This window comes from Rhopalosiphum padi, chromosome 2 (assembly GCF_020882245.1).
Source record: "Rhopalosiphum padi isolate XX-2018 chromosome 2, ASM2088224v1, whole genome shotgun sequence".
NCBI lineage: Eukaryota > Metazoa > Arthropoda > Insecta > Hemiptera > Aphididae > Rhopalosiphum > Rhopalosiphum padi.
The window spans coordinates 25,001,948-25,026,233 of NC_083598.1; the positions used below are offsets into that span (position 1 = coordinate 25,001,948).

The window sequence follows — 24,286 nt, forward strand, 5'->3', positions numbered from 1 at the left end:
TTCGTCTCCGGTTATGGGTCACGTAGTCCGCGGGTGTATGCGTTTCGTACGCGCGCGTGTGTCCGTCGTCGCAGTGTACAGCAGTCGCAGCGCCGATCGGCATGCTAAATGCCCCTGACCTAGGCTGCGCACGCCGATCGCGGGCCGGCGATGACGTCGGACGTGAAAATAATGTATAAAAAAATAATAATAATAATAAAATAAATAAAAAGAAAGAGACCGACCGCCGCCGACGCCGATACACCCGCGCGCGGTACGGGTTACGTGGCCCGGGACCTGCACCGGCCCAATTAACATTCAACTCGGTCGCAGCCTTCGTCGCGTGCGAGCGACGTGTTCGACCGGCCGATCACGTCGTCGTCGTCGCTCTACGGCCGCCGCCGCCGCCGTTGGGACGACAAATCTTCGGCGGCGGCGGCGATGCCCGTTAAAGACGAGACGCGCAATATTATCGCTGCACGCGCGTTCGTTACACATTATATATATACCTATATCGCTGCACACACAACTGTTGTACAAAACACCTTTCGTCCGCCGCCGATTGTGGCGTTACAATACCGCTACGACGTGGGCACGACGTACCCAACTGCGAAACGCGCCACCGTCACGATGTGTGTGTGTGTGTGTGTGTGTGCGGATAATAATAATAACAATATCGTAAACTACGATTTGATGATGATGCTTCGGTCGTCTGCGTTTGAACGTCGTGATGATATAACCTGCAATAAACCGCACTGGGCGATCGACGTCCATCGATTTTCATCGCGAGAGTCGCGTATAGTCTGGGAAAACCGTTTGCGAGTCTCCGGATATTATGGTGCTCACCGCGATGCTGCGGTGGCGCGTTAACTAGTACATGTAGTGTAACACTCGACGTGTTAGGCATATAAGTACATACGAATACGATTGTCGTTTTTATTGTTTACCCGCCTAAATGCGTAATCGCGATATCGCATTACTATTAAGCATAATATTATATTATATATAAATATTATCCGTAGTGGCGTACGGAGGATATTTTACTGATTATCCGATTAATAATAATATATAAATCATGTGTTTCATTACGCAGTATTGTACTTAATATATAACGTATAGTGCGACTATACCTTTATTTATTTATTTTTTATCTGAAAATTATCGATCTTCGAAATATGTGTAACGACTGAACAAATATTTGACATTCACCTAAGCGAGAATCGTCGTTACCGACGATGATAATATTAGTAATATTGTGTTGCGCGTTTGAATTTTGAATACAATTTCTGACGAAGACGACTCTGTTGAAATTAATTTGTATGCGCAGAATACTGTGAATGGTGTTCTACTTTGTTCGCCAAAGAAGACGAACCCGCAGTGCATAACAGCACTATTTTCTATTGAATCGCTTCCGCTATTTTATTTCATACGTAACGCAGTTAATGTAACGGATATAATATTATTATGTATCCAAGTGACTTAGCCCGGCCGAACACATAGAACGACACCGGACGCCAACGGTTTTGTAGACGATATGGTACTATATTACATCATATACCGCACGTTTATCAATATCACCAGTGTAATATTATTTGTTTACAGATATTACGGTGAATTCAATTATTTAACTCGATGAAATCTAAACCCATGTATACCGGTGAACGCCATCTGAGATGAACACCAATAGATTTAGTAGGTATTATATAGATGATGGAATGCGGAATATGTACACGGAACACATAATAGGTACATGCAAGGTGTGAAAATGCATCAGTAATAAGCACCAGAGTGTTGTTTTTTTTGTGCTTTACAAAACGTCAGTAATTATGTCGGTCGGATTAGCATTTTTATAATATATGTATAATGTATATATATATATATATTATATGTACATATATATTAGTATTAGTGTATCTTTTTCTCTCATCATTCTCTGCATCATATATATTTACACGGAGAAGCCGGTTTAACACGAAGACATATTACCAAACAATGGCCTACATAATTACAGAGTGTTTCCTTGTGTCCTTCGTGCGGTGTGAAGTACAATATTATAAAAGAATAAGAATCGAAGGAAAAAATATATATATTTGTGGGTGGGTGTGCGCGCGCACGCGCGCACCTGAAAAAATTCCAGAGGAATTTAACATTTTGTTGCTTTTAACTGATATTACGCGCATCTCATTATTTTTTTAAGTAAGGGGAAAAAATTTAGTAAGATATTTTTAAGATTTCATATATGGACAGTATAAGGAATATAATAATATAAACCATAGTTAAGGAGATTACGTACAGTACGTACACTATATTATAATTATCAATGATTAGTATGCCTTGGTGTTATTTTGAATCCAGTATCAAGAACTTGACTTTTTGTTTCACATAAATGCATTTATGCATTATCATTACTATAATTGCATTTGTTTTAAAACATTTAGAGTTTGACTTAAAAATGCAAACGGTTTTTTTTACCTATAAGCTGCATATTATATGTCAACAAAACAATTTATTATACAGTTTATACTCAAAAAAAAATGTACGTCAAATATTTGCAATAAATTCATTTTAAACTACCTATGCTTACTTTTCTAGTTTTATATTTTAATCAAGAAAAATAATCTTTGTCATTATTATTAAAGGAATAAATTAAACATACAAAACGACTTTTTGAATTCAAATAAACGACAAATTAGCTAAAACTTAAGATTTAAAATACCTAACATTAAATATACAATTTAAACAACTTTTTTGCGTAAGTAAAGTTATATAATATACATACCTATAAGTGATTAACCATAGTTAATTATACATTTTAATCTAGCATTTAAACAACTTAACCAAGTATTAATTAACATATAAATACAATTTATAACCATTTTACTATCAGAATCTATCAACAATAATCTGCAAATTAAAAATATATATGCATCTAAAAATAATATATATAGGTACACAATACACATATTACATTTTTAATGCTCCAGTTACCTCAAAATAAAAATATAATGTACTTGCGTGTTATTTTTTTATTTTGAATATTTAAATTATTCTATTTTAAAAAGATACCGAGTGGGGCAAAGTTTAGCTGACAGTGTTCAATAATTTTGTTTTAAATCTTATAATAATTTTCAAAAACTCAAGAATAATTATTTAATAACTCATTTTGTTTTCAATTTCTTATTCCAGGAAATCCCGAACTAAATATTCGAAGTCTTTAGATTGTTCAAGTAAAAAAATATATCTACAGGAAATAATGAGAACAAACCTTATTGAAATCAAGTCTTCCCTTGTGTATCACTTCGTTAATCACAAATGCTCAAAATCTAAAACTAATAATATTACCTATTATGGTATGGATATGATATTATATTGTATTTATATTATTTAATACGATTTGGATTTATTAGATTAATACATTTAATATTTAAAATTTATAAAATATGATAAAATTAGTATCATGAAGATAAATATAGTTTTATTTTAGATTAGTTCATAAATAATGTAGCTACAGTTGAGTCATATCAGCTAGTATTTAAAACAGCTTTACCCACCGCCTCATCTTTTGAATACTTGTTTAAAAAAAGATTGACTTTCAGCGAAAGTTTTTAATAGTGCAATAGTGAAATGTTGATTTATTTTTCATCACAAAATGTTTTAGAGTGAGTTTCACACTGGACAAATACAAACTAACAATTATGGAAAGCTATTAAATATAATATTTGACTTGTAGGGAAACGAGTTTTCTAGTACCTATTATCATTGTTTATTTGTGCCAAGTTTCTTTATGTAAAGCGTGAACATATTTTTAATTTACTTGATGTATTTTTGTATTAAAATAATCAAAATAAAACAATAATTTAAAAATATCTGTACGTTACATATCAAAATTTTTTGAAATTAATTAACTGATCAATAACCTGTAAACCGTTGTTTTCTCACTGATTTATTTTTATCCCACACTCTATAGCAGCAATCAAGTAATTCATAGCAATTTGGTTATATTCACGTTATTAGGTTAACTATACTAAGAGACGATTAAAATCATATCAATTTTCCGTGGCGGATTTATTAGGATTGAAGCGCCGAGAATCGATTACCTCAGGCCCCGCCAGTGAATACATATATATTATGTTGTATACCTAGCGTTAATAATCACCCGATCGATTTTGTCCGCTCGGGCTTCATCAGAAAATTAAAACCATGGGATGCTTATTTGTCAATTAATGGTTTTATCGTCATTTTTTTTTTAACCCCAATACAGCCGAGATTTATACCTGCGATCATCATGATTGAACACTGTCTGAAACCGGTCCGACTGGAACACTGTTAACGTTTTGATAGGGTAAAAAAACAAATAATAACCGGTAAGACAATGGTACTCGTATTACTATAGCAAACGAAAAACCCGATCAATGGAAGGTGAACGAGCACGTAAAATAGCGAAAACTAGGCTACATACTCCAGCCGATTGCGTCTTGTATTGTATAATGTTTGTCTGTCTGCAGTGTTCTCGTCACTGCAGAGGATATAATATTACGAATAAGTGAAGAACACGTCTTTCTATGTAGTATACTAGTATTATGCACGTCATATAATAATTCGCATTGCAACCGTGATATCGAAATAGTATTGTTTTTACTTAAAATCTATTTGCACCGATAAACATTGATTGTTTAGATTGTGTTTTTTAAAGCATTTACAATAACATATAATACGTATCAACCAAAAGTCGATTGTAAGAGTACATATTTACCTATTATTAGGTTATTGATATTAGTTTTTATATTTTATTTATATGGTAACTACTAAGAGAAAACTTATTTACTGTCCTAGTAGCATAGAAGAAAAGTTCAAATTTGTTGTATACGAATATTACTATATAAGTAATAAATAAATAGTATAAATATTTTGGGAATTTTTACATTTGTAATGTAACACTAAATATAGTTGTATTGCCTTCTTTATTTATTATTACACAACATTGGTGACCAATGATTGATCGACTGTGTAATTTTTTATCTTAATATAACCCCCTCATTGTGTTTCTCAGTGACTTTTTATTCGATTTTCAACGTTTTTATTTCATCACTTAAGATAAAAAATATAATAAAATATATACTACATAATAATTTCTTAAAAATTAATGGAATAAATTATTTGTCGTGCATTTTTGGAGACAACCAATTTAAGTTGATCTCTTTGATATTCTTAATACATATTTCACTAAACTAAAATTATATTAAAAAACACATTCAAAAGTATATATATGCACAAAGTTATTAGAATATAAATATTAAGACGTAAAATCGTATAGATTGTTTATATTTTAACGTCTAATAAAAATAAAATTGTCTTTTTTCGATTATTTTAAACCTATTTTCATTTTGATTCGGTGTAGTCGCCAGTCGGATAACAATATGTTCTGTTCAAATATTTGAATAGTTCGTCCATGCCAGCGAAGAGAATCGTTTATGGTCAACGGACGGACTATACGGGGGCCTCGTGCGTGAAATTTCCACCGACGAAATTAAGACATCCCCTAGGTATTAGCCTTTAACAATGAAATCAGAAGATGATAAAAAAAAAATGTGAGTAGGTATTTCCCATTAGTGTATGATGTGTGCATACAGAAATCGGCCGTGAAGCGAACCTAACTGACGGCACTTGTCCGGAACAATGCCATATTTCAATAAAGTGTGGTTTTTGGATCTCTCTGTGTATTTATATTATAGTGCACATCCTTGGAAAATTGATTGTTTTTATTGCTTATGTACAAGTAAACAACGATGGGAAACTAAAATCAGCCATTTAATATAATGCTATTATACAATATAGACGGATGTACGAATATATTATATATACGTACCCATTTACCGATATTAGTCACAATAGTTCTTCATAACTCAAAAGCAAACCGTTTCAATAACAATTCATATTTTCAACTAATTTGAAAACGGCATGAATAGTTCCTACTTGTCTGTTATCACCCAAACAAGAGGCCATCCAACATTGTATAGGTACTCAAATAATTGTAAATAATTACAATAAAAATATATTGTAGCATAAGTAGTAATATATATATAATTCATAATTACACGCAAATAAACACACCAATAATAATAATTCGATTTTATAAAAATCTTTTATCTACTAAATTTTCATTGTAAACAATTATTAATTAATAACAATGCTAAATTCTACTGTGAATAACATGGAAATTAATTTTCGAAATGATATTTTAAACGAATGTTTATAAATTAGACACTAAAAACTATACATGAAAATATAAAATAGTAACATCAACTAATACGTCATGATAACATTAAAGAAAAATAGAATTCAACTTTTAAATTTTTAACTAAGAAGGTTTCCCTCTTTTTTTGTGAATAGATCATGTATAGGTCCAAGATATAAAATATCGTTGAGATGCAGAGAAATATCGGTAACAAATTTAGTTTTTATATTAAAGACTACCGACGGTCGGTTTGCCTATGTTTGTGGTGTAACGATAACAAACAAGTAGATATACCTACATAAAAAAAACACACTATAATATATCACTACTATATTATTATATAGTTTCTCGTCATTTTTATTGATAATCTTATATCGACATGAAAGATGCATTAATGCTAATTTGCTTTTACTATTATGAGATATTCTTTTACTTTTTAAGACACTTTTTCGAGTAGTATCGAAGCGATGAATGTAGGGTATGTACCACAATACGTTTATTGTTCGAAAATATCATATCACATTATAGTATTATTGTTAGGTATTTTTACTAAATTTATACAAGAGTAAGTGAAAACTTCTAATATCAAATTATTTAATTGATCTAAACACTTCAACGAATATTGCAGATCAATAATTTAGATTCTATTTTTTTTTTTGAATTCTTATTTTTAAAACGCGGATTTAATTTTTGAACACATTAATAGCTTATGTATGGTGTGCAATGCAATAGTTATATCGTACAAAAATAAAATATATTAAATTATTATTGCTTGAAACTTCAAAATTTACCTAGAATTTCAATTGTTGTTGGTGGATCGAGGCTATCGTATTAAAAATTGCATACAGATAACTTAAATCCCATAAACGATAGTTGATTAAACAATAAACCAACGGTAAATATTAATAGCACACTTTATTTGAATGATACCAATTACATAACATTAGATTCATTAAAAATGTGTTCTGCCCACAATTAATATTATGGTGCTTTTAATAAACATCAAATAGTGCTTAACATACTGTACAGTCTGTACACTGTACACTGTAAATGTAGTTCATATAATGTCTTCCAACAGAGTCCGTTGACCGTTGTTTTTATATTTTTTTTTACTTTTCTAATTAATTATCATCATCTCCAGTCGTAGGCGTATCTCAGACTTATTGCGTTAACCTCCAAAGTCCTCGGCTGCAAACAGCTATGGATTTTATCCTCACGAAACCAGTATAGGTACGCTCTGTCGTATAATATATACATATGTGTATAGATATACTATACATGAAATTAAACGCATATTTGTATTAATGTTCTTGTACACGTTATTAGTTAGTGGGCAATAAATTTTAGCAGTCAAACCGGACATTTGGGTGCCTCCTGATAATAATTGATTTGTACACCGGGAAAACTATCTATTCTATCGAAACACCTATATAGATACGCATATCGTTTGCCCGTTTCCGACATTACATCATGTTATAAAATATATATATAATATATTACCTGGCGTTCACCGATGGGGAATGGCCATCTTCAGACAACGGTTTCCTATGTATAAAAAAAAAAAACAAATTAGAAAAACAGTAAAAAAATACATACTACTGTAAAGTTATTGTATTTTATATATTTTTACAATATTTTAAAATGTATTAAAAATAGGCACAGTTTTTTCTTTGATAATAATTATTACCTACTCAACATAACAATTCATTCACGACATCGTTCATAATCATAATAAATAACAACACATATATTATAATATGTGTCAATGTACCCGCAGCATGTAGATACTTTTATCTAAAAATGTAAGTACCGCAGATTTATTTTAGAAGTTTTGAACATTACGATTTCAAGGCTAACTTGTTAAATTTAATGTAATTTATTCGCAGTATAAACCTTAAGTTAAATAGACAATTAAAAATGTGTGTAATATGAATACTGTTTTAATTAAATGTTTTAAATTGTTTTAATTTTTTCGAATATATAAATAAAATATTATTAAATTGATAAATGAAGAATGATCATCCATTTTTAAATAATATTTTGAATAATTATTACGTTTATATTTTTCGGAATGAAACATTAAGAATATTTAAAATTATAGTTTGTCAAAAATTGTGTTTGTATGTCCCCTTTCTTCAACCCTCCTCGGGTAATTGCTTTGTATTCATTTAGCACATTATAATAATATTTGAAATCAATTATTATGATTCACATTAAATAATAAATTATGATTCTAATTAATATTCTTAAATTTTATACTGTAGTTTTGTATTTTTTTTTCATGTTTTTGAAACTTATTCCATACAAATAAACATACATTTTTTTAAGAATATTTTAGATTTTTTGAATTTATTTTTTAACTTAATTGTAGGCCATGGCTTACCATGTTATTTAATTCTCTTGTGGTCACCCATCCGAGAAGAAGTAACCGGAGGAGCGGCTTAACACCAATGCAGAATTGCAACTGGTGCATTCTCTTTACCATGCCATGCCCCAAAATATTTAATTAAAGTCTTTAAAATTGTATATTTTTTTTTGTATATTTAAAAATATAGAATAAAAATAGAGGGCAAAAAAGTAGTTTATAAATAGTTAATTTATGATCATTTTAATGTTATTTAACGATTTTACAATTTTAAACAAAATTTAAAATATAAAACTTTTCAAGAATTTATTACATAAGTAATTATATCCTAAAAAATATCTCTTTGTAATAATATAATATATATCTTATTATTATACGTTATATTACCCATAAACATCAACTACTATTTATTAAGGTAAACTTCATCTATACAATTTTTACAAGAATGATCATGTATGATAATTATCTAATCTTTATTTATACTAATTTATGTATTTCTGTTGGGTAGTTTCTTTTGTCAAGATATGCATGTCAAAAAATTCAAAATTATCTCATATGCTTAATGTAAAAAAATATATATAAGTATATTTACAGATCATAAATAAAAAAATGATGATTGTAAAAAAAAATCTTAATCCATTATTTTAATAATCTACATTGCACCATTATTCTATAACAAACTATACAATAAATTGTACAAAATATTTTATTTTATTTATAATTCAGCTAGATACACAAATTATTATGAAAGCAACAAATAAATAATAATAAATGTATGGTAAAACCATTTTGAAGCTTTATGGACTTTTATATCAGCTATTTTTTATGATTTATTTAAGCGATGTAAGCTATTTATCGAAATAATTTTGCTTAAAAATGTATAATTTATAAGTAAATTTCGTTTTTACGATGAATATTCATTGGTTCTCGCGTGTGAGTACTCTGTATTTTTTTTTATCAAGGAAAGTAATATTTTATACGCAGATATTGTGTTACATCCAGATAAATGGACATTTAATTATTTTAAGATATTTTATGAGTAATTCGTATAATTAATTCATACAGTAATAATCAGTAAAAAAAAATGCTTCCCAGAAAATAATAAATTCTTTATTACACATAATATTGTTTGTTTGGATATTTTGTTATAAGATAGTATTTGACTACCGTCCAGCAGCTTTTTTTAAAAAGTATTTACCAGTCAATTGGTACCACGCGTAACTATCGTAATTAATAACAAGACATTTGTAATTTTTTTAAGACGTGTAATCTGTATAGGTTTAGTTTAAGTACCCTGGTTACTTTCTAAACGTCACACGGATGAAGATCACGTTACTAATGGATAATAATTAACCACAGATACGGTCACGGTATATATATATTCACATATTTGTGAGGACACGCGAGCTCCAAACCAAACATTACACTCTCGTAAACATTTATTATAGACGCGAGGTTGATTTTTTTTCTTTGAAGTTCCTCCCATTAGATCGTTAATATAACTGTCTAAAAAAATGGCCACGCTTATTTAGTACCTGACGACTCCTTATGCCTAGTTAAATAAACGTATATTGCTTAAACATCTATATATTGGTGAGAATATGGAATTAACATCAGATTTAATGTTAAAGTTCTAATATATTTATGCATATTCAAATCATATAATTAAAAATGATGAGATATGTTTTTAAATTATTTATTCACAAACTACACAATACACAAATCATGATTTTATAAATTATTTAAATAGTTATACTCATAACAACCAATGCATGTATGTAATTAGATTTTTTTAAATTATACTAAAAAACGGAATTATTTAAGAGAATAATATCGAATATAATATGAAAACAGTTGTTCAATTGTATAATAACAGTCTTAAGCTTTATTCGAAAATATTTTCATTTAAATCGTAATATTTTATAAATTCCCAATGTTTACAAATTAAATCGTCGTAAAAAACCCCCAACGTTTACGGATAATTTTATGATCATTAAGTTTGGTAACATGTTAAACATTCGTTCTAATATATTCAAGATAGTCCAATTCAGAAATATAATATAATAAATTAACCAAAGGTACACTGAAAACGCAAACTACCGCTGCTGCAATAATACCTATATATATAGAATAACAGAGGCGCGTCCGTGAACTGTATTTCTCGATTAATATAACTGTTATAAAAGTGACATTATTGACATCGGCGTTATCTGGCTGTACAGCAGAATTAAAAAATAATATTTTTTCAAATCACGTTAATAATATTGTCAATAGTCGGTTATTATAACCGAATGCAATATAAACAATATATGCTGCACTATTGACTATTATGTATACTTACAACTCATTATTATTAAACACTATAGTATTGTTTTGAAATCGCGTCATACACGATCATATATAAATGCCGTAAATATTATTATATTATTATATGCGCGTAAGCGTTTGTGTGTGTGTGTATATGTATCTCGTGCCGTCATTACTCTTACACATTAGCCGACAGTGGTCGGTGGTGTGTCCGACAATATCGGATGACCCAGAACACAATGCACAAGACGCACGTGCCTGGGCTCATTTGTACGCTAAGTCACGTATTTACTGGCAGCTGCCATACCGCGGTACGTGTGCATGCGTGTGTGTATATTCTCGCAGCTCCCGGTGAAACTTCGACCCTGAACGTTATATTTTGCATTAAACTTTCCGTCCGACGTACCACCGCGTAAACTGACTCGTGCAACACAACTTTTACCTTCTCCTGCTGGATGTAACAACAATAATAATTGTTGTTCGTGCCCGCTAATTTTGACGGCGCACGATTGATTACATCTAGGAAAACGCGTAATCTCCGAAACGATAAAATATTATGTGATAACTGCAGCTATGTATATAGTGTTTATGAAACAGTCAACTTAAAACCAATGCTAAAGTGAGAGGGAGGGAGAACGCGAGGGGATTCAGTATAGGGTTATCTATGCAGGTATAATACATGACCTCTAAGAATAAATTAAAAAACATCATCCCCTTTGCGATTTTATTCGCTGAAAAGTTCAAATCTGACTTTAAATGATTGCATTATATGATTTAATTTTTTTTTTTTTTAATGTACCCACCTGCTTGTATACATATATTTAATCATGTAAGTCAGTGGTTCTTAAACTGTGGTCTGTGGCCCCCTGGGGTTTGCGACACTCGTGTTGGGGATCTACGCGGGCTATGCTGGTGTTCCGACCTTGACCCATAACGTAGGATATTTTGTAAAAAAAAAAGGTATTCGAAAAAAATTGGTAATGGAGGGTCTGTGATTTTTAAAAGTCTTTCATCAGTGATCCGTAATACAAAAGTTTAAGAACCATTGATATATGTAAGTCGTATAATATATATTTAATTGTAACGGTAAAAATAATATAAAAGTCTCAGTCCTAATAACTATTAATTTTTATAATTAAGGACTGTCTAAAATCGATTGTTAAATTAGTTTAATTCGACCTACGCTTGTGTCTTATGTTTTTATCATAAGATCAATAACGTAAACGTGTTGTACTATGCATTTATTAAAAACTGTTGATTACAAAATTAGGACCCGAGTTCCTATGAATGTTTTAAAATAATAAAAATGATCTTTTGTTATTTTTTACTAAGCTATTTTTAAATTAAAAAATATTATAGTTTAAGGACAGTGTTGTGTTATTATATTAACTATTGTGACACTATACAGTTGCACATACTTTTGCAACTAGAAAAAATAATACAAATTCGTTAGTACGGTTTTTTTTATTTATTATTATCTTGATACCTATCTGTTTCTACCTAGAAACAGAGATTAATACCTACTAAAACTAAATAATGCAGCGTTAAATTTTTAAATGAAAATGTTAATATCTATTTATTAAATTATAGATACAAACACATTTTTAAACAGTGTTTAAAAATTATAATTATTTTTATGACTCTTGTTTCATTTTAGTTTTATGATTGATTATATACAGTATATAATATTAGTACAGTATACATAATCAATGATAATATGTAGATTGTAAATATCTACTGAGAAAAAATAAAAATGTTCTGCGTGAATAAATAATTATATTCAAAAGACAGCTCTAATTTAAAACCGAACATATTGATATTGTTTTGAAACTGATCTATATTACTTCAAAATTATTCAACAATTGTCGATAGTATTTCCTTACGAAGTGATGTTAAAAAGTAGAAAACTTAAACCTTTAAAGTAAATTTACTACTCAATCGGTAATTTTTAAAGGTACTACTGAAAACTTTTTAGAATACATTTGACTTAAAAAGTCATTCCCAGAAAAATATACTAATAAAAAATAATAAATAAATAACATTGTAAAATAAATATACTCTTCCAAAACATTATTAATATAAAAACCATATTTAGAAATTAGAAGACGTGATTAAGATAATATTTGAATAAACAATATAATATGATAACTTTAATAATGGTTTAATTTAATAATAGTATTTTTATTTCATGAAGTTTATATAAAAAAAACACTTTTAATGAGAGTTCATAGTGTTTAACTATAATAATGTTTTTAAATTTAATAGGTGCATTGATCTAAGTCATCTCAATATCTCAAACAAATATTATTAAGTCCTACATATTTAATAATAACTGCTTTTCACTTATCAGCATTAAAAATAGATATTTTTTTATCACCTGCAAGATCATATTATTGAGAGTAAACTTTCCGGTCTTAGACACGTTATTGGCCTTTTCAATAACAAAAGTCTATAAGAATAAACAGTCGTAATAAATATTATTAGATAAACTTATACGCATATAGTGCATACCCTCCATAAACTGACATGGTTTACTCTAGCCAGTATCTATATTAATATAAGTAAAATTAATGTGCCAATTATTTTTCCTCTTGCATTATTTAAAGTGTTAAGTTAAAACCGCACTATTTTTTAAGTTAAAATTTCTATTTTTATACATATATTACGCATAGTAAAATATATTCATTCGTCAATTTAAAAAATATTATTTAGTTACATTTAACTGTAAGAAAATCAAAACTATTAAAAAAAAAATATTAGAGTTAATACATAACAAATATTTAAATTTCAGTTATTGGTTACTGACATAATAAAGCAAAATAAAAAGTAAATTTAGTTTTGTCACAATTTAAAAGATAATATAATTAGGTTTTATCAGAACGAATATCATAAGTTAATAGCTGCCTATGCTCTGTAATGAATGATAAACAAAATCAAAAGTATTATTATTTACATCAGTAGACAGTATTTAGAAGACCACGGCTTGTTCGCACTGTTCAAAATATTGTATTTCTGCTCATAAAAACAAATATATATTTAAAATGTTTATTCTTATAGATTTTTATTTTGTATATTTTCCATACAGATATTTGCAATAAACTCGCACACCATACATACGCGCGCGTGCGCGCACGCACACATACACAAATCCGGACATACAATTATTTCATTCCGTAAAAGGCTTCACCAGGTTGACGTTCTAACTACGTCCCTCTCCCCTATCATTATACAGTAGTTGACGGTCGTTGTTTTATGCGATTATTTATTATTATTTTTTTTTTCATTCTTATTTTCCCCTCTTTTTCTATTTTCTGTCTCTTTTTCATACCTTCCATTTACTGTTTTAATTTGAACGATTGTATTCCAATGTCGCCCTCAGACTACATGCCCACGTTTGGTCGTCTCTTTCCGCTGGCCATTACTCTCATCAAACCAACACTAACCCATCATCTGTCCACCGACGACCGTTGCACGAACAGTAGGTATTTCCACTTTGTTAGTACACACACCATCATAACATATCTATACGGTGTATTCGCGATAGCCGTTTTTGTAAATATTTTGTCTGTGCTATTTAATTTGTACTGCATGTTTAATTCTTATTTTTTATAATAGGCACTATTGTAGTGTTGTAACATATTAATCCATGCAAATATGATATAGATCTATTAGCTACCTGTACACTCAGCATATTATATAAAAAAAATATGAAATTTTTACGTGAAAAAAATATTCGTAGATTACTAAACACATTTTCAACGGCATATTCAAGAATAATAGCACAAATGTATATATATATAATACAAAACATCTACTTCCTACTACACTATATTATAATATGCGGATAAATGAAAAACGCTCGACACGTTATTTTAAACCAAAAATGTATATTATTCGATTTCTTACCTGGTTGAATTCTAAGATTTAATACCAAGACGTTCCTAGGTATATATGAAATATATGTTCATATATTAACGGTCTTTATGTGACAAATGTGTGATGGAATATACTGACTTGAAAAGAATAAACAAAATTACCATAAAGTACAAAAGTAACGGTTCGGCGAAATGTCCAATGCATTGCACTAATGACTGTAGGTAAAAAATGGTTTCAGATGTATGTACTTAAATTTCTTTTTTAACATAATAATGAAGATTATGAAAACCCTAGTGAAGTCTATTTGCATAACTGATTTTTGTTTTGTTTTTTTGCTCTGGACAAGATGTTTAGTTCATTAGATGTTTTCCTATATGTATATAGTATATTATATTATAATATTATTATAATACGAGTAGTATAATATACATCATTACATCACTATACAGTATACATCTTTAAATTTTGTTACCTACATGAAATTAAATATCAACGATCGGTGGAGTAAAAATTTTATTTTCTACTATCAATGCTTCTGTCAATGCGACAATAGAAGAGGAGTTAAAATACGCATCGGATAGCATATAAATCATTGATCCTGGGAGTTGGGACCATTGTACTGGTCTCTCTATAAAAACAACATTATCTCGTAATGTTTATTTAAGACTGTCAAAACATAAATATTACTCACGATTGGCGACGGACAATAGAAATTACCTGTAGAAACGATTGTTTATATAAAGGGACCAAAAGATTCTGCAGTAGTACCTAGTATTCATTTCGGGATTATTTATTGAATACGGTTAACGGTATATAAATGGGGGACACTAAGGGATACCATGGGAAATTGTAAATGAAAATGATATTGGACATAAATTTTATTTTCTTATTTTAACCATTGCCAACTCGATGCTTGATATTACAATAATACTGTAAATATTAAACATCGAAAGATACTTAAATGTAAATTAACAGAATTAACGCAGCTATTGGCTATGGCATGTTTTAAAAAATTGAAAATTATATTTGTGTTATGTAACTAAATTATATTTAACTAATGTAATATTATTATTAAGTTTGATTACTTTTTTTATAGATGTTGTTGTCGTATTATTTTTTATATAACATTCGGAACAAATAATTATTATCTTATTTATTATGTTCTGTTTTAATGATTCTTAAGTAATGAAATAACTTCCTAACTCCTAACTATACTGATCTATCTACATTTTATTAACTCGATCAATAACTTAATAAATAGACTAAATCATATTTATTTAATTATATTTTGTTAATACTAAGTAGAATAATATAGGATATAAACTAAAAAATACTTAGTAACTAACTGCTCTATGCGTTTTAAGTATTATATACGATAAACAATTTCTAATACAAAGAAATAACTACGATTTGTTTACTATAAAGAATTAATTTTAGTAATTTTATCTGTGATGATATGCTCAATGAATGTTATAAGAACAAGATAAGAAGAATAATTAAACTGTGATTTTATAATTATTTTATTGATCAAACAAATTTAAATAATGAAACCTTAACATAGAACATTTCATTTTTATAATATATTAAATTTTGATTGAATCATTAAATATAAATAATAAATATAGAAATAACATGTTTAAGATCTAAATAATCACGATTTGGATATTTGTCCATATTATAAATTAATGTGTGACATATTATGTACTATATTACCGATATAGATAAATGGTTATTATAATTTGTGAATTTAATTTAATTTAAAATCATTATTTAAAGAAATAACTATACGTCTTTATAATTATTTTAATTTTTAGTCAACGATTTATAAACATTAAAATATTTTAAAACTTTAATCAGTTGTATCATAAAAATATATAAGTATGATGTGCAATATTAAAAATTTAAAAAGTACAAAAAAGGTGGTTTAAATATATTATAAACATATCAATACATTATATATACATCGGATAAAAATTAAACGTATAAAAAAGAATTAAAAACACGGGACAACAATCATGTTTGTGTCATTTATCACCGGTAAATATGAGAAAATATAGTACATACAAGTTAAATCGTTCAATTTTCCAATCGATTTCATGCGATTATTTGTATACAAAGAATTAGTTACAGGGAACAAGGGTAAAAAAATTGTGAATAGTTTTTGAAAAATAAAAATAATTGTATTAACGTGTAACGAAAAACCGATGTCTCATTATACTCTGTTATTACGGATGGCTTAATCATTTGTCATCTTACACCACCGGTTGAAACTCCCGTCAACAACGATTATAAATCTGTATTATAATCGCGCAAAAGAATTTTCTATCTGTCGATTATTTTTGAACGCCGTGCGTGACACTGATAAATATGCGATGAATCGTTACGAAAATTATTTTCAAAACCAGATGTTTGTTTAAAATGCTACTGTTCTTCATAAAAAAAAAAAAAAAAACCGTAACTACGGTTTTGGTCGAAAAACTGCAAACGGTTAGACTAGGTGATCCCGCAGCAATAATGATAATATAATATATAAGACTCGTATATAAGAGGGCTAGAGAGGCATAATGATCATATTGTATAATTCTAATTTAAACGCGCGTTTGATAATTGCTCAAATAATAGCGAAAAAAAATTATCCGTAACCAACATTTCCCACGCGTTTCGTGTTAATAATGTAATGTAGTATGTGGTAAATGTTATACTACACCATATACGCAATAATATTATCATGACGTATCCGTTTAATGCAGATGCCTTATAGATGTGTTCCTATACGGTACAATAGTTTTGGACGTCGTCGCGCCGTCGTCTATTCGACGGAATTTTCAAGTACATATATATATATAGGTATACTACCTACCTGTAGCATAAATTTATTGTGTAATTGTTCGAAAACAACGCCGCCTGTATTATATGCGATAGTAATCTTCGATATGCACACATTTCGTACAAATAAATAAATAATAATAAGAAAAGAAAAAAAAAACCGTTGCTCCAAAACGGGGCGTTTCGTTTTGGAAAATCATTTTTAACCATCCGTCATTACAGGTGTTTGTTTTCTATTAATTTCATTACGTGACCAGTGTTCCGATGGCATAATATTATCTTATGCACGCGTATAATGTATACATATATGTGTGTATATTATATTATATACACAATAGATTATAATATAAATATATACGCGCACGCCCGCCCGCGCCCGAACGATCCCATCGCGTTTTCGACATAATTATTCTATTGGTTGAACCAGAACACGGCAGAAACCGATGCGTTGTTCAAAAAACGAAATGCATATTAAATGTAATAGCGATATTAGGTACTATCGTCGGATGGATTTTATTTTTATTTCTTATAGTTAGCTGTTTACCGGGTGAAAATAATACGAGTCTCACGATCCTGATCCCGTGCAGGTCGCGTACCTATTAAATATACCTATGATATATTAATGAATGAACTCGAACTGCAAAGAATAATAATTATCAAAATCTATATAAATATAGGTGTTCTTAATCAATTAAGTCTCGACTGAAACTCGTCTTTCATAATGAATAATCAAAGTCATACATAAATAATGTTATAAATCTTTGCTTTAACGATGAAAATTATCAAAATAAATGATAAAAAAATAATATGCAAATATTTACGAATTTACCTATATAATATTATATACATATTTAATTTAAATCGAAATATAATAAATAAAAAATTTTAAAATTGTGTTAAGATTGATTTGACGTTTGAAGACCCTAAAGATCATTCTAGTTATATTTTAAAATTTAAATTATAGACGTTTTTATACACAATATATTTAGTAATGAACTATGAAGTATACATATTTTTCAACTTTTTATTACATTTATTAAGTCCTATATATCTATATCTATGAATATTGATTAGGGTCAATTTTAAATTTCGAAAAAAAGTATCATCAAGTACATATTATTTGTAAAACTAACAAATATATAGAGAATTAATTATAATAATATAATATATAAGGTAGAGGTATACCTATGTATGACGTTTAATAATATATCAATATTTTATATTAACGGTTTTAAATATACTTTATGGGACACATTACAATAAACTTAAACACATAAACGTCATAAACTATTAACTTGTATATCAAACAGTAAAAAACAAAAAAATCATTTCGAAATGAATAAAATACATTACCGTTTACTATCGGGTTGTGTTAAGCTAAATTGGTATAGTGGATGACTTAATAAAGTGGATCTAGATTAAACCATATTGGCATATTGTAGACGATTATGAAACGATAATATAAGTGAATCGTGTTATTTCTATAAAGCGTTAGATGCCTACAGGAGGTTTCTTGACAAAATGAAATTCCGGTCGTCGTGAATAAAGGGCAAATATTTCCATAATAAACGATAGGGAAGGAAAAAAAATCACGAAATTCCATATTATTATGATTGAGTTCGTAATTTTTATTAAAACGTTCAATTCCTTTGTACTTATATTATTCTATAATATTATAATATGCAGTTATTTTCAATGGAAGACTTAGCATAACATTTAAGCTAAAAAAAATTATGCATACCTTTCGGGCCAACACAGCGATTCATCTCTATACCTGAAATAAATAAAATAATTATTATTATTGGTGTTTTAATGTGAGTTCACGTAATAAAATATGAAAACAATTTTTCTTAAACTTGTAAATAATATTATGTACGTATGTTAAATAGAATTTTCCACATAACAAACTAAATAAATTTAATATTTTCATTAATTTCATTTATTATATTTGATAGATTATCATTTGTACTGAAATGTAATAATAATTTTTAAATACAAAATATAAGTACACAAATAAAACCAAGAGAGGATTAATATGTATTCAAAAGTAATTAGTCTTACGCTTAAAAGAAAATTACCGTGGAGGTCGTATATTATTCATTAAATATATGGTGTAATTTTATTTTTGTATTACGTTCAATCGACAAAACCGGTTCCATTTTTCAATAACTAATATTTTAATAATAATAATAATAATAAATGTAAATTTCTGTGATGAGTTTATTCTTTGCAGCAATTCATTTTGACTGACTTAAATAATATAGTGAAAACCTTTTTGAACGAGACTCCGATCAGAACGAATTGTTTCACACGGTTGGGCAGTCCGGACAGAATTCCTTTATGTTTTAGTAATGAACTATATATATATATAAATAGATCGAACACAATCAAATCTTCACTATATATCCTCTCGAATTTATCGCAAACTATTTTCACCTGGTTTTTTTTTTTGTTCCGTGTTCTGCATAGTTAGTAATAATATCGTGTTGAGAAATTTGTCAGAACGGCCGATATTGTTACGATATCAATCAATATCGTATATTATGTTCATAATATATAGGTATATAATTGCATACGGCGTATACGGTTTTTAGCGTCACATACAACGCGCATACGCGTATTGTTCTCTTTATCATAGCAGTATACTCGTATAATGTTATACTTCACACTGGATAAGTAACGAGAGTTTAAAGCCAAGAGAAATATTGCAAATATTTATACTTTATAGGTAGGTACATTTCAATAGGGATGAAATTGAAATTGTAATTCACTTTTGGCCCATTTTCTCGTGCACACATGTAATGTATGGAAAAAATCGCAGATACTTTAAAACACTTGCCACCGCTGTAAACACGTGTCGCCGAGAAAATACTGAGTATAATATTTCCTATCTGTTTATGTGCATACATTTTGGGGTGGGTTATAGGCGATATTACACACACCCTGGCGCGCACACACATATGCAGTGCGTTATCTCTTGAAAATCTCACGGGTGTCCAAACCAACGATTTATTTTTATTGCTCATCGATTACAATCTGCCGGCACCAACCGTAACAGGTTGCGCGATAACTCATATAATACACGATATTATTATACACCTACTACTATATCGATGTTAATCTCCACGACATCTTAATTCTTAATATTATTGCTGTTACCCGAAACATGTGTCAAACGCAACTTATATGGTGGGGTGAGGAAAATTCGACGCGACTTTGGAAATTAATTAGTAACATACCCGGGTCCACCACGTGTGCGTTATGGACCTTAACGATTGTTTTAATCGTTGTTTGAATGTCAGAGGGAGTTATTCCCCGTCGCTATTTCAACCACAAACACTATACGTATGTATTGAATGCAATAATCAAAAAAAAAAAAAATAATAATAATAATAATAATAAAAATGGACACATGATGCGCTTTACACGAGGGACACAATATATATTACCATATTTTGAGTAAACCACAGCAATAAAAAAGGTTTGTTGACATTTAAAATTTAAATGTAATGACTAATGTTTGATGAACACCAGAACCATAAGATTCAAAAAGCAGTAGTATTATATTGATTTTTAATAAAAATATTTAGAAATACAATCTTTAAACAAAATGTATCTCGATATCGAACCGATAAAAAAGAAATATGTCACAAAATGTAATTATAGATGATAGGTAAAATAGACTTATAATTTAGTTTGTACATTAGGTATACCATGGTAAGATGGTTAATAAATTAGACAAAAAATATAGTTTCAAAAATAGAATTTTATTTAAATTTAATAACGTTAATATACTTCCTGTTGAAAGGTAATACTCAGACTTTTTAAATTATGTGCAGCGGCGTATTATTATTAGTATTAAATCTTGAAAGACTTAATTTAAATTCTAATTTTATAAATGTAAATACAAACTTTAAACTTTAACGCAACCCTAAAGTTTATTATAGTTCTACATAGCAAATACACGTAAAAAAGCTGCAGAGTACCTACCAACGGCACTCGACAATTATCACAATATCCTGTCTGTACTTCTTATAAACATTTATGTTTGACACATATATACTATTTCTGGCCAACATCGATAAAGTCGATTTTTCTTTATACTTTTACAACTATTTCCTCATCAAGTTAATTACCTGTGGGACTAATGTTGTATTATATAGTGGTATAAGCCTAATAAGGTTTTATAACTTTTCCAATAGCGGACAAGGATATTGGTGGTGTGCATGTATAAAATCGGTAGGTACCACAGTTTATTTCTCAATTCCTTAGAGGCTTTTCGACGAGTGTAAAAAAAACCCTCAAGTCATTTTTTTCAGCTTTAAAAATTAATCCCATTAAAGTGAAGACTTCGTTCTTATTGCACGGTAGGGTAAGTAGAGTGACGTCTTTTCTGTGCAGCCTGCGGTGTATATAATATATTCATGCGGTTTTCTCTTTCATAAGCACCTCTGATATTTTCGAAATATGCACTCCGCCGTCGCCCCCGGAGTGATTTGCATTACAGAAGAAAAACAATCTCAAGTAAATCCGATATGAGGGGTGTTAGATGAGCACACTGTTACTACCAACGAGTTTTAAAGCTCCAGCAAAGTGCAATTTCAGTGGAACAAGACAAAGCTACACATGTTTTGAATTTTCTTTGATTTATGGATATGTGTGTATAATATAAGGTGACACAAGAGTTATGTATATAGTTATTCATAAATACATAAATAATATTATAAAACAGTGTGACGTATCGATAATAAAATGTATTATTTAGAATTAAATGACAAACGTCCATATAAATATTATTGCGATGAACCTCGCGACGCAGTAATGATCTATCTGTGTATCATTTTAAAATAAAGTGCACATGCGACATATCATATATATCTAATAATATGTTATTCAAGAAATAATAAAGATTGGAATATTTTTTTTATCATCAATATGTTTTTAAAAATATAAAATTACATTTTAAATTTTTTAGTTATATTATAAAATAAATGACTTTAATTTAATTTAACAAAATAACTTAATCAAAACAATTTCTGTACAAGTAACAGTAAGTATAGTATAGTAACAGTATTAATAAAAATATATATACCTATAGGTATTTAAAATATTCAATGTGGGTATTTTTTTAATCAAAATACTCGTATTGTTCGTACCTATTTATATTTTTGTATGTTTTTTTTATTTATGGACTTTTCCCATTATATTTTAAAACTATATTTTGCAGAGGGTAGAAATAGAAGTAACGTTATTTTTTTTTTTACATTCTAATTTTATGTTCAATATTATTATCTAAAATTACCTTGTCTCGTACAAAACTTAAATCATAATACGTCTATCGTTCGATTTATTCGAATAAATCACGATGGAAAATAACAAAACATATTTCGACCCTAAACCATCTGTTTGACTGTTTATTTATAAACTATAAATACACGTACAGTATACACGATATTGGATATTGTATTAGCTATTTTCTTTTTTTTTTTCAGAGTACAATAGAATCGGAGAAGAAAAATAAATGAAAAAAAATATTTGATAATGTGTATCATGCGTGTATGGGTGTATAGTATAATGACAGCGATGTGTACGCGGCGTTTTGGTGGAGGTGGGTCCAAACACCTTCGTCGGAAACCACTGCAGCAGCGTCCAGCAGTCTGAAGCCAAAAATATGAAAGGAACAAAATGTAATTATCGGTTGTGGAGGACCGCAAATTACCCAGGACAGACGTATAGAAGTACTCACACATCGCACAATGGTGTAAATAATTATTACCGTACGTACAATCCGAATTTCCCACCTCTAGAATCGTGGATTATTGTAATCATTCGGACGAAGTCATTGTTTTTTTTTTTTCGTTTTTTTTTCTTCCCTCCTCGGTCCGACATACGTGACGGTTCCCTTCATTACTCGTCGTGACCGATACGCAGGTGTACGATACGGAATTACCGATGTACGTTTTGGAGATAATAAATGCTCTTCTCTATTATACTTGCAGGTATTATAGGTGTACGTACATATAATATGCGCATATGTTTATACGATCGAACCAAATAATAGATGTGAGTGCCGTGAAAACAGTTTTCAAACATATTCCTACCATATTATATATTAATGACGATCAACGATCAGATATGTGTTTGCCCTTAAATATAAACTACAATTCTGTCTGCGGACAAATTTGATAAATTATTTTTTTTATACTCCGGGTTGAATTTAATTGCATAACTATATTTTTTAAATATTCTTGAAATTTTTTGCCATCTAACTAAAAATATGCGGGAAGTTATATTGTCTTTATTATGGACATATTATATACAAATATTTGTTATACTTAGTAAGTTGTAGGTATCACATAAAATATCAATTTTCGTAAAGAAGCAAATATTTCTAAAAATACAGATAATAGAATAAATCACCTAAACAGGTTGTATAATATTAAGAAATAAGTTTGAGATATCCTTTTAGAAAAAAAAATACAAGCAATAAATAGTAAATCCATTATTGATCGCCAAAATCGATAATCTGAATAAGTCTTGAACTCTTAAAATGTATTTAAAAATTTAGTAATTTTATAGATACTATTAACTTGTAAATCAGTTTTATAATTTTCAATATTTATTATTCTCTATTACCATTAATTCATTGTCATTCTACTATTTATAAGCTTTCGGGGGTACAACAAATACATCTAAAA

At 28.8% G+C, this 24,286-nt stretch overlaps 1 protein-coding gene across 1 annotated transcript in view; it reads right to left on the minus strand.

Annotated features, from left to right (window-relative positions):
- The window catches only part of LOC132922553 (protein trachealess), a 119,916-nt gene that overhangs the window by 78,879 nt on the left and 16,751 nt on the right, over positions 1-24,286 (minus strand). The window contains exons 2-3 of the mRNA XM_060986123.1: positions 19,330-19,362; positions 7,715-7,759 (exon numbers count right to left, since the gene is read on the minus strand). Of these exons, the coding sequence (XP_060842106.1) occupies positions 7,715-7,759; positions 19,330-19,362 (78 nt within the window). The remainder of the gene's footprint in view (positions 1-7,714; positions 7,760-19,329; positions 19,363-24,286) is intronic.